This window comes from Phalacrocorax aristotelis, chromosome 7 (genome assembly GCF_949628215.1).
Source record: "Phalacrocorax aristotelis chromosome 7, bGulAri2.1, whole genome shotgun sequence".
Classification (NCBI taxonomy): domain Eukaryota; kingdom Metazoa; phylum Chordata; class Aves; order Suliformes; family Phalacrocoracidae; genus Phalacrocorax; species Phalacrocorax aristotelis.
The window spans coordinates 7,584,219-7,598,251 of NC_134282.1; the positions used below are offsets into that span (position 1 = coordinate 7,584,219).

A 14,033-nucleotide genomic window follows, 5' to 3' on the forward strand; every position below is an offset into this window, starting at 1 on the left:
GTATGGAAAGCATGATAGCAATTTAAGCAAGGAAACTGAGAGCAATGGGAATAGTAGACTAATTTGCCCTGTTCGCGTTGGGGGTCAGACCCAGCATTCATCAAATCGCTGGGAAAATGTCCCGGGCTTGTGACTGTCTGAGAAGACAAGTAAATCCCAGTGCCACTGAAGGCTAATTATGGGACTTGAGGTTTTTTTCTCAAAAAAAGAGTGATTGGAACAATTTTGTGTGCCATAGTTAATATGCCAAAGGTAGTGTAAAGTTACCATGATGAGAGAAGGCGCATTAATAAGGGAATATATCCAATCTGACATCCAGAGATTATTTAATGTCATACTTTTATGTCACAAGATTCAGTTCCATTTTGGTAAACCGGCTTTTTAAAAATGTGCCCACACGTCTGCTGGGCTGTCACACCACCTTAGGACTCGTGCGAGTGTCAAAGCCTGCTCCTGGCTGCCTCCTCCTCTCCCCCACAGCCAAGAGCCAACCCTGCAGCATCAGCTGAATCACCAGTGTCTCAGAAACCAGGGGGTTCTGAGTAGCCTTACAGGGTGGATTATACATCTCTCTCAGTTACTTTTGAAAGTTTCAGATATATTTTTGCCTAAGTTAGGCAAAAGTTAGGGGTTTTTTACGCTGATCAAATAGCTCTAATACTCTTTTTGACAAACCTTTATATAATTCATGACCAAGTCTAAAGTACTAGATAATACTATTTCAATGATAAAATAACTTTAAATCTTTTCATGTGATTTCAAGAAACCTACTGCTCCTGTACAAGTCTGATTAAGCTCTACAAATCAAAGTCTGTAATTTTTACCCAAACCAGTGGTTATCAGTACTGATTTCCAGAGGAGTTTTGACCATGCAAGGATTGCAGGAGCTGGCCTGATTAAAATTGCAGTCGGACAATGAGTTTCATCAAATAATTTGAATAGGCTAATTACAAACCTGAAGTCTGTGATGTGAAATCCCCTCCCTTTGCGGGTCCTGCTGGCATTTGGACAATGGTTTCTCTTTGCCATCACCCACCTGCGCAAAGGACGTGCTGCTTCTTGGGGCTGCTAGTTAAAACTAATCCATATTTTGCAAATACAAATATTTTTGTTAAAAGATCATGAAATCTATCAACTAAACCAATATGCTAAACTGATGCTCATTTCTCCTCTCACAGGCAGGGGGAAAGGCATGTTTCTCAGCAACATCTTTGCCCTTTAAATCTATAGCAGGATCTCAAAAACATCTGGGTACAGAAGAAACCCTGTAAAGACGCTGTCATCCTCAGCACTGACATAGACCCCGTTCCAGTCCCGTGCAACCTCCAGCCACACCTGGTCGCCTGCGCTCAGCTTCAGGATGGTCAGGAAGGATGCCTGGTCAATCTCCTGGCCATAAAGCGTCTCGCGGGCTTTGGCCATCTTCCTGCTGCGGGCGACGAGGCTGACGCGGGCTGGGCGCCCTCTCACTGTCAGGTGGTAGGCGAAGACGTATGCCCCAGGCACGCTGCAGTTGAATTTCCCCGTGGAAGGGTTGTAATCTTCTTGGTCATTGTACAAGACCTTGTCAAATCTAATGGGGACGTTGGGCGGAGGGAAGGGCTTGGACAAGCCGGCGCTGAATGCTGATCGCAGGAGCTTTGCGGTGTCCCCACGGGCGCCCTTCGCCCCACGGGAGCCTTTCTTTCCTGGGACCCCTCGACCTCCCTTGCTGCCAGCAACCCCCTTGGGCCCAGAAGGTCCCATCAAGCCAGCAGGTCCCAGGTCCCCTTTTTCACCCTTACTTCCTCGCTCACCTTTTTCTCCCTGCTTTCCATCCACCCCCTGAATTCCCTCAACCCCCATCTCCCCTTTGCTCCCTTTTTCTCCCTTTGTCCCCGCTTCCCCTCTTTCTCCCTTTGCACCTCTCCCCCCTGGCTCCCCACAATACCCCTTCTCCCCTGTGTCTCCCTTTTCCCCTTTGTCACCCTGTTCTCCGTCCACTCCTGGGTCTCCAGCATCCCCCCTGTCTCCCTTGTCTCCTTTGGTCCCATTCTCACAAGTGTCCCCTTTGGACCCCTTTTGTCCCTTCAGTCCAGGGTAGCCATAGTTGCCCTTATTGCCTTTTACTCCAGTTTCACCTAGGAAAGTGGGGAAGAAAAAAAGATAAAAAGTATTGGATTGCTTTGGAGATGGAGGAGCATCACCAACAGCAAAGGGAAAGGGCAGTGCAATATTCCTGGCTTTCCCAGCCTGTGTTACATACCTTGCGGCCCCGGTTTGCCTGGATAACCGGGGTTTCCACTTATTCCTCGCTCGCCTTGCTCCCCTTTGCCTCCTAGGACATTTCACCATTAATATACTGTTAGTGATGCTGTCTGCAGCACAGCAATCATTGCACAGAAGATGACTGGTACCATTTTGCATGCGTCCCTCGCTTCATTAGTAAAACAGAGATGAGTAATGCATGCCTTCAGAAACCTCAGCTGAATCTCACAGTACCAAGCACCATCACGCAGACAACTGCATCTCACCTGAATGTTGGATTTCTGACTCTAATCAGTGATTTGTTGGGAGGCTGTTGGTGCTGTTTAATGGCAAGATGGAGAAGATGACAGCTCTGCACTTCTCACTCCAGGATTGCCAAAAGTCTTGCTCAAGAAGTGAATCAAAGCCTAAGAGACCACGCCGGCTGAACTGCGCAGCACGCTGCTGCTGGACCCCCGTTATCAGCTTTGCTGTGCATTTCGCCACAGCCAAAGGCAGCCACAGGATTCCACCAGTGGTGTGTGGCCACAGGACAAAGCTGCTCTGGGTCTGAAATGGAGGGCAGGGCTTCCTTTTGGTTACTACTGATGAATAATAATTGCTCACCGCCTTAGCTGAAATCATTTTGCCTAAGATACTTAAATTGAAATGCAGCTTCTACACCTGCACATAGCTTCCATGGTGGTTTTTTTTCCTACTTATGTCCCTAATCCAAAGCAAATTGAACTCAGTTCTTAAAATCCCATTCAGGATAAGGAGTTTCAAGTGAGATCTTTACGAGCACCTGTTCCTATACTGCCTGCACATATGCTACCGCCATCTGAGTTATTGACCCTGCACTAACGCCAGCTAAAACTCTCAAGGTGTCAATCCATATCAGAATACTCTTTGAAAAATATATTTTCCTATAATTTTGTGGTATTCAATGAGGACAACAGCACCTGTTTTTTGAAATAAGCAGTTAGTCTCCTTTACCTCTTTCTCCTTTAGAACCTTTTGGACCTTGAGGACCTGGAGCACCTGGCAGACCTTGTAGACCAGCATTTCCCTTCTCCCCCTTGGGACCTGTAATGTAATCACATCAAGAAAATTATCTTATTAATTAAAAGGTTTAAGTTTATAAAGAAAATTCACTAGGCAACGTGGCATCGAGAGATGCATGTAAGGCAAACTCTGTTTCCACCACCCTGAGGAGAGCTATTTGGCATCACACAACCAATGCAAGGAAGACATGAGACAGACAGGTTTGGCCTGAGCCCTGCTCCCCCATGCGTTGCAGACGTGGCAGCTGAAACCCTACGGCAGGGCAAAAGGTAGGGCGGTAGGGGTGGTAGGGGCAATGCTGCACTGCTCATGCTGAGATTAGTGGGGTGCGTGCTCGCAGGTCTCCTGGTCAGGCACGCAGCTCCCCAGCCTTTGCCTTTCAGCTACTGCAATACCCATACCTTATGGTTTGCCGTTTCACTCATGGCTGTAGTTAAAGAGTTTTTTAAAACCAACTTTCAGCTGCCCTTGAGCCACAGGAGCTCAGACATTCATAAAACATCAGAAGTAATCTGTCTTTAATATTCGAGCGCATCTAAGGAGCTCCCATAGCTTTGTAATTGCCCCTCTCCTTAAAAAGAATTAAGTCTGCAAATATAAAAGTGGAACCTGGCAGACAGCTCCATGCTGCATAAAGGATGGGTTGAAAGGCAAGCAAGCTGGCTTCAATTTTTTTTTACTTTTTCATCCACTTGGGGATCTAGAGACTCCCGGTGCATGTCTGGGAGCAGACTATGGCAGCTTCAATCATGACAACACAACCCATTTGACACAAGGACTTTTCCATCAACACTCAAGGGATGTATGAGCGCAAAATCCCTCTGCAGCCACTATAATTTCCATTAGCCAATCCCTCCCGAGCTATGGGAAGTGAAAATCCACCAAGTACATTGTATTAAAAGAAAATTATTTCATGATTTTACCACCTTTCCTCAGATGAATAGTTTCTATCTCCAATATTAGTGCTATTAAAGTGAACATTTGCAGACTAATGCACTATTCATTATAGAGGTATTAGAATTGGGCACTCTGTAGATATGTATTTTAGCAGCAGAAAAAAGAGACAAAGTACGTCTTATAAAATATTTAGGTGCTCTATATAGAGCTGCCTCTTGTGAGAGCAAATAATTACTTTAAAATTTGAACTCAAAATTATTTTTGTATTTAACTTCCTCTTTTCCAAGCGGAAAAAAGAAAAAGAGGCTTTTATCATAAACCTTCAGCAAAGACGCAAAACTGCTTGCAGGTAGTTTTGAGGGTCATAAAGCCATGGTTGAAGGGAATGTGAAAGTAAATCTGTAACTCCCAGGGGATCAGACACAGGGACAGAGAATCGCAGAGCGTGGCCAGGTGGGGCACCCGCCAGCTGCAACGTGCTGTGGGGCCAGCTCTGCATGCACTCCCGTGCCAGCGTGGTCCTCAAAGTGAGTGCTATGGGCAGGAAGTTCCTTTTTGGGGCTTTCCCACTCCTATAGGTGTTTTATAACTCCTGGGATGTGGCTGGCATGCAACTTTTTGCTCTGGCTTTACACAATTACAATCACATTCGGCATTTGCTGCACAAGTCCTGCCGACTCATTTCTTGCAGGAAAAGCAGGAGATGCCTTGATACGGTTTACGCGCTTTAGCTGAGAGCAGCAAGACAGGCGTCGCTGTACCTGGGGGTCCCTGCTCCCCCCGGGGCCCCACGGCAGGCGGGCAGCAGTCACAGCAGTTGAAGAAGAAATCGGCTGTGTCAAGTGTGTAGTTCTCAAAGGGGAAGAGTGTGGTGGCCCCTCGGGCCACGGGGCTCAGGGTGGGTAACTCGGCTCTGCCCGGTGCTGCCGGGAATGGGCTTTTCCCCGCGAGGGGGGTGAGGGGGGTATGAGAGGCACCGTCACCCGCCAGCTGTAAGGGCTTCGGCTTCGTGTACTTCACAGCTGGGGTCACCTTCGCTCCCACGTGCACGGCGGCAACAACCAGCATCACAAGTGCTGAGATGGGCCCCGGTGAGCTCCACATGTTGGCAGCTGTAGGAAAAGACGAAGGCAATAATAAATTGCTGCACAACACCCTTTGCACTCGCATGTTCCCCACAAAGCCAGAAGACTTGCAGGAGTAGTGTCAGGCACACGTGGGCACCTGCCTGGAGGACTATGCTACAAAGCTTCACTTTTTATAGGGAAAGTAAAGCACAATTAGCGAAACCTGCTGCCTGCTCACGCCTATTGACCGTCACCCTACAGAGCACTTGTCATTTGGCTGCTCCTGCCCACTGTGGTCAGCGGTGCTCCCACGGGTATCAATAGAAGTTCAAGGGACTGACTAAGTTATATGATCACTGGAACACATGACATCTCTCTTCCGAGTGTATGATTAGGAATAATTCAGTAATGATTTCACAGTGCAACACAACTTCAGATTGTAAAAAGGTTTGCTCTAAAAGAATAAATGGAAACAAAACAAAACATCAAGTATTCCAAAATTTTGGTGTCGATTTTTCCTTTGTTACTGACTGATTTTCTGGACTTGCATATTCTTTTAGTGTAAACTTTCAGGTCCGTTCTTTTTATTTTTGAAGTGTTGATTTAGCTGAACCAGAAAGAAAGAACAAAGTAAGAAGCACACATTTTATTCCTATAGGACAGATGACACTTCTCAGATGACTTGTCATATAATGCATCTTTGTTTCTTTTTTAAACCAGTGTACGGACCTGTAAATACAAACAGAACAGACTCCCTTTCTTGCTGAACCTGTAATCTAACCTTCCTTAGCAGCTAAGGCACTTCATTGCATGAAAAAGTCGCCAGAAGAAACTCTGACTATCCTTGCCATCCAGAGGGCAAAAGGAGGTCCAACTCAGAGTCAGGTATTTGGGGGCTGAATTATAATCCTTCCATCTTTAAGAATTCTGTTCTAGAGGAAGGGGTCATGAATTTTTCCATTTTCACACAAAACCAAATCATTTAATGGAAAATTTATTATCCACACAAAATCCCCCGTGATCGCTGTTGCCTGTAGCTGCTGTTCAACCCCATTCTTCACCCCATCAGCTCTAGCAAAGGATAAGTCAGAATAAGATAAGAAGAAGGGATCTTCTCCATGCATGTGTCAGGTTAGGACAGGCTACCGGGCACTGGCTTTTGTCGTAGGCCTGTATTTGCTCCCAACCAGCCCCTGCCAACCTTACCATGAAGAGTTTAACTCTGGGATGATTGGCACGGGAGGGCAGCGCTCAGTGCGGGCAGGCAGAGAGGAGCCAGATCTTACAGCCAGCAGCAGGCAAGCAGCCGTAGTCGCAGAGAAGTAGGGTCATCTGCTGCTAGGAAGAGGAAGAAAAGGCACCTAATTCTCCTTTTGAAGAATATACTCATGCGGGAGCATTTTGCCACTGCTGCAGATAATGAAATAAACCCGTAACTGCCCATTTCTATGTTTTGCTGTCACAAACCACCTCTGCAACAAGCTCTAAAACCAGACACTCTCCAGTTACATAGCCAGATTGATGTATTGCTGTCAAATACTGGAAAAAACATAATTAATAAAAAAATTATACCTTACCAGTCTGTTTAGAGAATAAATTGCTCAGAGAAAGGAACTGTTAAACAGATTTTCATTATAATGGGCAAGACTGTTCCTAAAATAATTATTCCTAAATATATAAATGCAGTTTAATAAAATTGAAATTTTGGACTTTTTTTATTACATTAGCTCACCACCACTTGTTCTAAAATAATTCATTTGAATTCCCCCCACTAGGAAAGATTATGATTCACAGTGGACACAAAACAAGAAGAATTAAACTTTGCTGCAGTTGACATCTCGTTCGGTACATCTACATTTAATTGGATCTAAATATCTACTAATTGTTAGTATGTGTCCCATCATAACATTGTAATAATACACTTTTTTTTGGTCCCTAAAATTATAGTAATTAGATATTCTAGTTCACAACAGGTATTTAACCCCAATCTCCCAGCTTTAAATGGCAGGGAGATGATTGCACTTTCTGTTATTTAATTATTTCAAGTTCTTATACAGGGGAGGAAAAACACTAGTCCTCATGCAGCTATACATTCATTACAGACAGTAACTTTCCTTGAGACAAATTGTATTGCCAGTATGTCTTAAATTCTATGACTACATTGCAAATATCCCACCTGAAGACTAAACAACCAGTGCATGCTATCTCCTACCTTATAAACGGTCCTGCTCCCAGGACGGCCCCCCCTCAACAGCACTTTGAAAAAGGCAATCTTATTTTCGGAGAGAATCAGTTTTATTTGTGTAACAGCTGCTCCCGTGGCCAATGAGAGCCTGCACGGTGTGGGGAGAAGGGGGATTGGCAAAGTCCCCTGAAAGGAGCAAGGTGACATTGAAATCTGAGGAAATCCAGACGCCTTCCCCAGGCTGGGACACTGCTCTCCACATGGGACTTTTTTGGCTCTTCCCCCAACACCAGTTTTCAGGGCTTTAGGGACACTCCTCTTTCAACTCACAGCATCATGTTTTGGTACCAACAGACTCAGTGTGAATTTGTCCATTTGTTTCAGCAGGGTCCAGGTTTCTCTCCTGGTATTTAGCGTGCGGTTTGGCCTCACACTGCCCTCCTTGCAGTGGGAGTTAAGAAAGGGTAAAAGAGAAATTACAGAAATAGCTGCATGGGATCATGTGTGCATGTGTGCATGTGTGCAAGCGCCCGCATGGAAACGCACTGAAATGGGAATTCAGCCTCAAATCCAGGCTGTCCCAGGTAAATGCAGAGATGGAGCAAGCAAATGCTTTCTGCTCCCTCCACCTCTGGCATAGAGCACGGTACCCAGGGCCTGGTTTTGTCCCCCTGGGACAAATCTCCCCAGGGAGGGTTGTGACAATGTTGTTCTTATTGGAACTGATAACCCCTCCAGATTTCATGGGCTAATTGATTTTCCTCGCTCTTTCCCAGCAATCACAGCAGTCGTTTCCTTCCCCGGTGACATTAAAATGGGCCAGCATTTATTCTTAGATTTCCCAACCCAGTTCAGAATGCAGTATGAAATGCAGGAATGGGAGGTTGCCTTTCATTGCCTTGTCTTGGTGAAATATGAGCGAGGAAACCATCTCACTCAATCACTCTGAATTTACTACATACCAGTACACTCAAAGCTCAGCTGCTGGACAAGAAAGGCTGCTTGTTTCAGGCAGGCTGCAGAAAACAATCAATTCTCCTTTAATGTAAGTGGAGAGAATCGTAATCCTCCATGATTTATTTGCGAACACCTCTTCCCACACAATAGTCTACAGCTTTCAGCAATAAAAATTTGATTAAGGAAAGCCTATTACTAAGCATACCAGGCTAGATTAATTCACCAGCTTTTTAGGCTATTCCAAAGAAATAAATCAGGAGTTTTGCAGCACGATGCTCTAATCCCATGTAGCACATGGGCTTGTCACAGGTCCCGCAACGGAACCTGCACCAGCGCTCACTGATGCTCCTTCGTACTGCTGAAAACAGAGCTGGATCCTGAATTTAAACAGTTCTTTTTAAAAAATTAATAACTCTTTTCAATACTGTTAGTGTTTTAAACCAAAGGTAAAAATACCTGTGTCTTCAGCAGTAATATTTCTGACAATATCATGAACACATAAATTGAAGGTAAAAGGCAATCAAATCAATTGTAATAAAATCCTTATTTTGGTGTTAACTCAGGACTTTTAATTAGCAACAGAAGTTATTCAACAGGGGAAGATTAACCATTTTTAACCAAGATTACTGTCATTCTATAGTGTTGCCTCCATATTCACCAAAGCTACTCTTACAGACTTCAGTTTAGTGCCATATTTGCTGTGAGCTAAAGCTAAAGCAAGATACACAGCTTTTATCCTGGGTTAGTGTACTTTCCTGAATAACTTGAATAGTAGCGGTCTGGAATAGTATTATTAGATTATGTGGCAACTGCAGGCTTTTAAGTTATACAGTGCTTGTTGAGTTACTGAAGCAGTTTGGAAAACTCATGGATTGAGAGTGTAAATTAAAATTTAGCACTAGATTAATCATCCTGTTTATTCAGGGGATCGGGATCTACATTTTACTGATATAAATGATGCATGTGGGCCATTAAAATTCCTTCAAAGTACATTTCAAACACATTCCTAGCCTTGCATATTTGCAGATACTGTTTTTGACGGAGATTTGCAAAGCTAAGTAAATAAAAGCTGTGTCCATGCTACTGATTTCTACTGGCACATCCACCAGCTATGGGTAGGAAGGGCTGGGATCTTCTCATAACTGCTGGGTCACTAAAAGCTACTCCAAGGACTTGGCAAAAGAGAACAACACAAAAGCCAGTGCATCCTGGAAGAAGCTTTAACAAGCATAAAGCAATTCCCCAAGGAAGTGGCATCTTTGCAACCACTAATCCTTGCAACCCTATTGCCAGCTCCCCATCATTATTAGAGATGGGGAGGAAAGGAAGGATTTCACCAGAGACCCTCATGTCTCCCTTCCTGTGCAGCCTGATGCTCCTCCTCGGACAAAGCGGGGTCCTGAACCTGGATGCGGCCACAACAACCTTGTACTTGCAGGATCCTCTCCTTGGCTGCCATTCTGAAACACAGAGGGACACAGTAAACTGCGTAAATTTATTTTGTATTAAATTAATGGAGTATTTCTTAAATGAGATCAGCAAAGGAGATTCAAAAAGCGCCTCCCAGAGGGTTCCGATTCCAATCGTTTGCAAATGAAAATAGAAAATTTAGACCTGCAGACACAAGGTAGACTGATAAACTGAAAAAATCTGTTTTGGAAATACAATAAAGGAGGAAACAGTGAAAAATCAAACGGCATAGAAAATAAGCTAGGTTTGTAATAACAGGTAATTTAAAATCTTAATGCTCAAGTATCAAGAAGGCAAACTGAAAAGAGAATATTCACATAGAATAGGAAGTGGGTAAAAATGAAATTAAATTACATTCGAGCTGGGCAAAAAGTGTTAAAAGGAAATTAGCATTTCTGTGTGAAAAAACAATTAACACTTCTCACAAGATTTCCCACCACAATTTAACAGACCTCCTGGAAGAGGCCCTCCTCTCCCCCGCCACTAATTTTATTTTCTGAAAAACTGAAATGTGTTCTGCTTTCATTTATTCATTGTCACAAAACAATTGAGCTAAACAGAAAACAGACTGAAAGGAAAATTTTCTGCTATGTTGTTAATTAGGGGAGGGAATATTTCCGTATAAGACAGCACAATAGATAAAGTAATCAAGTCAAGTTACAACCTTTTTCCTCCTCTCTTACGTACTCAGTATGCCCTAGCCTCTTAAATGTCGCGTAGAGCCAGCACTAAATGGACAGCAGGAATTCACCCTTGCTGGGTGTTAAAAAAAGCAGGAGGCTGCTTTTTTTTTTGAAGACCCACTGAAAAAGCTACAATTTTGTTTTCTCCCCCGTTTTCCATCTGTTCTTTCTCTCTTTTTCAACCTGGAAATCCAGCCAGCCCATGTTTTCCAGGCTTTTTCCATTTTTCCAAGGAATTCAAGATCTCTTTTGGGCCCAAACAACCCTCAGACACCAGATGACCCCATGTATCCCTTCCAGCCCTTCCCACCCATTTCTCCTCTGCCCCCCTTGGACCTTTATTCTCCTCAGTTACCTCTCAGTCCTGTGTCACCTCTGGGACCCAGTTGCCCCTTGTAGCCTGCAGTTCCTGGAGGTCTTCTAGGACCAGTTTGTCCCCTCCAGGAAGTCAGTCCTTCTTCGCCAGTGAGCACCTGATTACTCTTCTCCTTTTGGTCCGCGCTGTCCAGGTCCTCCTGGGGGTGTTTGTACTCCTCCCTTCCCAATGCTTCCTGGTTTACCCACGAAAGGGGAAAAAATGGTTAAATTCCCTTTACTAAGAACAACATGTAAGAACAGACAGAATACAGCCCTGTAGCAGAGCCTTCACTGGTCATCAAATTACATGTTCTCCCAAATAATGCCAAATTTTTCTACACAATCTATGACGATTGACAACTAAGCTGTAAGTGGTGTAAAAACACAACAAAGCAAGCAAAATATAAACGATCAAAATCTTCTTCCACGTGGAGATGCTGCTATTCAGATGCCATGGAGGACACTCACTCTGGGGACACAGCAGCCATCCCGGAAGCCAGGAGGTCCTGTGCAGTGTCCCCATGGGCACAGCATTTGGGATGCTAGCTTGCATTTTGTTGCAAAAGGAAGAATTATAAACAAAATGCTTGAGACAAAACCTAAAAATGAAAAAAAAAAAATCTTTGGAATTTGTCTCTATGGTTGTTCTCTTTTCAGCTTAAAATTTTCAGGGGCTTTCATTTGTGATGAGAACATTAAATATTGCGAGGTGTGTGTATTAAACAAGTCATGTATGTAAAAAAAGGAGCTACTACTCATGCAGGATTTTAAAATGCTTGACTTGAAAAAAATACTGCCATAGGGATTTTCATTGGTTGCAAAGGAATAAAATAATCTCCCTGTAAAATATAACTGCATTTAGTGTTATTAAGATTCAGACATCAAGGGGAAAATAAGATCAGAAAAAACCTGCATCAGTCTATGTCAGTTTATCCCACAAACCCTACGCCATATGTTGTTTTAAATTTCCTAAGCCTGCAGGAGGGCAGTGCAGTTACACCTAAATAGAGATTTATGGCACTTTAAAGTATAATGGCTAGACGGATCCAAAAGCTATCGTTTCACATAAATAAGCATTTAGGGAGTTATTTAAGGACTATAAGAACTTCATGATACCTCTTACATTCTGTCAAGTCAATCACTCTAAAAGTCCCTAAATGCATATTTAAAATACTAGTAACATGTACTTATTTATGTGAGAGGCTGGAATTACAGCACATGAGTTATTGTAGCTCGTCAGGCAGAACTCCTACACGGTGCTGACTCCTGAAGCCCTTTTAGTAGTGTAAAATGGCCCTGAAAACAAACGCACTCCCGCATGCATCGTACTGCTGCAGCAGGGAGCAGAGTGCGGCTCTGCTCCAAGCCCTGCTCCGCGACACGGATCTCCTTTGTCAGGACCTACAGATGCCTCTGGTCTTGACTAAGAAACACGTCCATTGTGCTTGTCTGGAAACTCTAGACAGCCAAAGGTAAAAAGTGATAAAATTACCTGGCTCCCCTTTTTCACCCTGGTCTCCCTTTGTGTGTCGTGGTTGGGGATGTCACAGAAACCCTGCTTCTCTGGTGTACTGCTGTTTTCCTTCAGTGCGCTTAAGGAAAAAGAAACAAAATAGTACTCAATAGCCATGCCTTTGCTAATAGCCAGTGGTGGGATTGTTTCCCTCAGTTTTCCAGTACCATCTTTCAGGAAAGACAATACTTCCTCAGGGAGGGTCTGAAACGCCAGGCTGGCTGGTGATAGCAGCATGTCCCTTTGGGGTGAGGGTCGTCAGCCCCTCCACTGGCCACATGCTGCAGCTGAGGGTGTCAAGCAGCCCAGGACCCCCTGAGTGCCACCCTCTGGGACCACTTGATGGCATGTGTCCCCAGCCTGGGTCAGTGGGGGCAGCGGGTGCCTGTGGCAGGTCCCCTGTTCCTGGTCCCTGTTCCCCACTCCTGCCGGTATCAACGGGAACCAGGTGAATGCACCGCGAGCACGAGCTTTCCCAGCAAAATGATTACTTCTAGAAGTAGAAGAGCAATACGCAGTCATAATGCAGTACCTCACCTGAAGAATACCTGACAATGCAGAAACTTCTTTCCCATCAACAAATATGGAGATTGTTGTATTCACAGGAGCAGATGCTAAAATAAGGAAGAAAAACTGCATATATTGCACAGTCCTTAAGCACCGAAAGATCTCCACTGTCACTATTTGCAGGACACACAGAGCAACAGCTGCTTTATTGCAGCTTCCTGGAAATTGTATTTTCTGGCTGAAATCTTCTTTTTCATGTTTAATATAAAAAACCCATGAGATAGCCTCAGTACCTACTACCTATGAGGTAATATGCTGCCTTTGTGTTGCTTCATGAGCAAATTCTGCAGCTTAAAGTGGCCACTCGACACTTTGTGACATATATCCCAGTATTTGATTATCCTGAGATCAAAATAATCCCAAAGGAAGTACATCATGCCTATAGCACATTACAAATCAGCAGTTTTATGTATCCAAATTTATAATAGCTTACGTTTAAATAGGTACCTAACTGATTAAAAATATTTTTTTCTCTCAGGCTAAATATTTGCTTGTGAATAATCTGGTAGAAATCACAGTGACCCCTATAACAGTCATGAGCTGTAATTTACCTTTTAAAACTACTCACTCTGTGGGCTATAAAATTGTATTTTGGATAATATCATGGCAAGGAGATGAACTGTCAGAGTGATTTTATATGAACATCCAACTTTAACTGGATTTTCTGAACAATTTAAAGAGCCAAGGGCCCCTGCTGGCTTCTGGTGGGTGTAATTCAGAAATCAAAGTGCATTTATGGAGCCAAAGTAAGGAGGAGAGAGGATCGGTGAGTTGGCAACAGCACACATGGAGAAAGATGCACTGGAGTGGTCGATGGGCTGCTTGGACCACCCTGAGTACAGGAGTTTCTACATCTAAGCACTGTAGTGGGGGTGGAGGTGGTGTTTTATATATATATATATACACATATGTGCACACATATGTATAGACAGGAGTATTTCTAGGATACATTCCTATTGCATATTGTTGAACTCAAAGAGCAAAAAGCACACGATAAAGTTTTATATTCTTTCTAATTCTTTGTACCCTCGGTTGTACTGCCTCAT

General features: G+C 43.9%; 2 protein-coding genes across 2 annotated transcripts in view; both read right to left on the reverse strand.

Annotated features, from left to right (window-relative positions):
• Positions 1 to 1,164: 1,164 nt before the first annotated feature.
• Positions 1,165 to 6,549, reverse strand: OTOL1 (otolin 1). Its single transcript, XM_075098564.1, has 5 exons — positions 6,462 to 6,549; positions 4,950 to 5,300; positions 3,223 to 3,312; positions 2,246 to 2,317; positions 1,165 to 2,120 (listed from the first exon to the last, which is right to left on the reverse strand). The coding sequence occupies exons 2-5, from the start codon at positions 5,290 to 5,292 to the stop codon at positions 1,225 to 1,227; spliced, it is 1,401 nt and encodes a 466-aa protein (XP_074954665.1). The 5' UTR covers positions 5,293 to 5,300; positions 6,462 to 6,549; the 3' UTR covers positions 1,165 to 1,224.
• Positions 6,550 to 8,465: 1,916 nt separating this feature from the next.
• The window catches only part of LOC142059664 (uncharacterized), a 47,520-nt gene continuing 41,952 nt past the window's right edge, over positions 8,466 to 14,033 (reverse strand). Inside the window, exons 2-5 of the mRNA XM_075098561.1 lie at positions 12,958 to 13,034; positions 12,400 to 12,499; positions 10,906 to 11,101; positions 8,466 to 9,857 (exon numbers count right to left, since the gene is read on the reverse strand). Of these exons, the coding sequence (XP_074954662.1) occupies positions 9,478 to 9,857; positions 10,906 to 11,101; positions 12,400 to 12,499; positions 12,958 to 12,995 (714 nt within the window). The 5' untranslated portion in view covers positions 12,996 to 13,034 and the 3' untranslated portion in view covers positions 8,466 to 9,477. The remainder of the gene's footprint in view (positions 9,858 to 10,905; positions 11,102 to 12,399; positions 12,500 to 12,957; positions 13,035 to 14,033) is intronic.

Excerpts from the sequence above, each read along its gene's own strand:
- OTOL1 (XM_075098564.1), bottom strand. The coding sequence starts at position 5,292 with ATGTGGAGCTCACCGGGGCCCATCTCAGCACTTGTGATGCTGGTTGTT. Across the intron at positions 2,318-3,222 it reads AGGTTCTAAAGGAGAAAGAG|GAGGCAAAGGGGAGCAAGGC; the intron begins GTAAAGGAGACT and ends GAAATGTCCTAG. Across the intron at positions 2,121-2,245 it reads AGGCAAACCGGGGCCGCAAG|GTGAAACTGGAGTAAAAGGC; the intron begins GTATGTAACACA and ends CCACTTTCCTAG.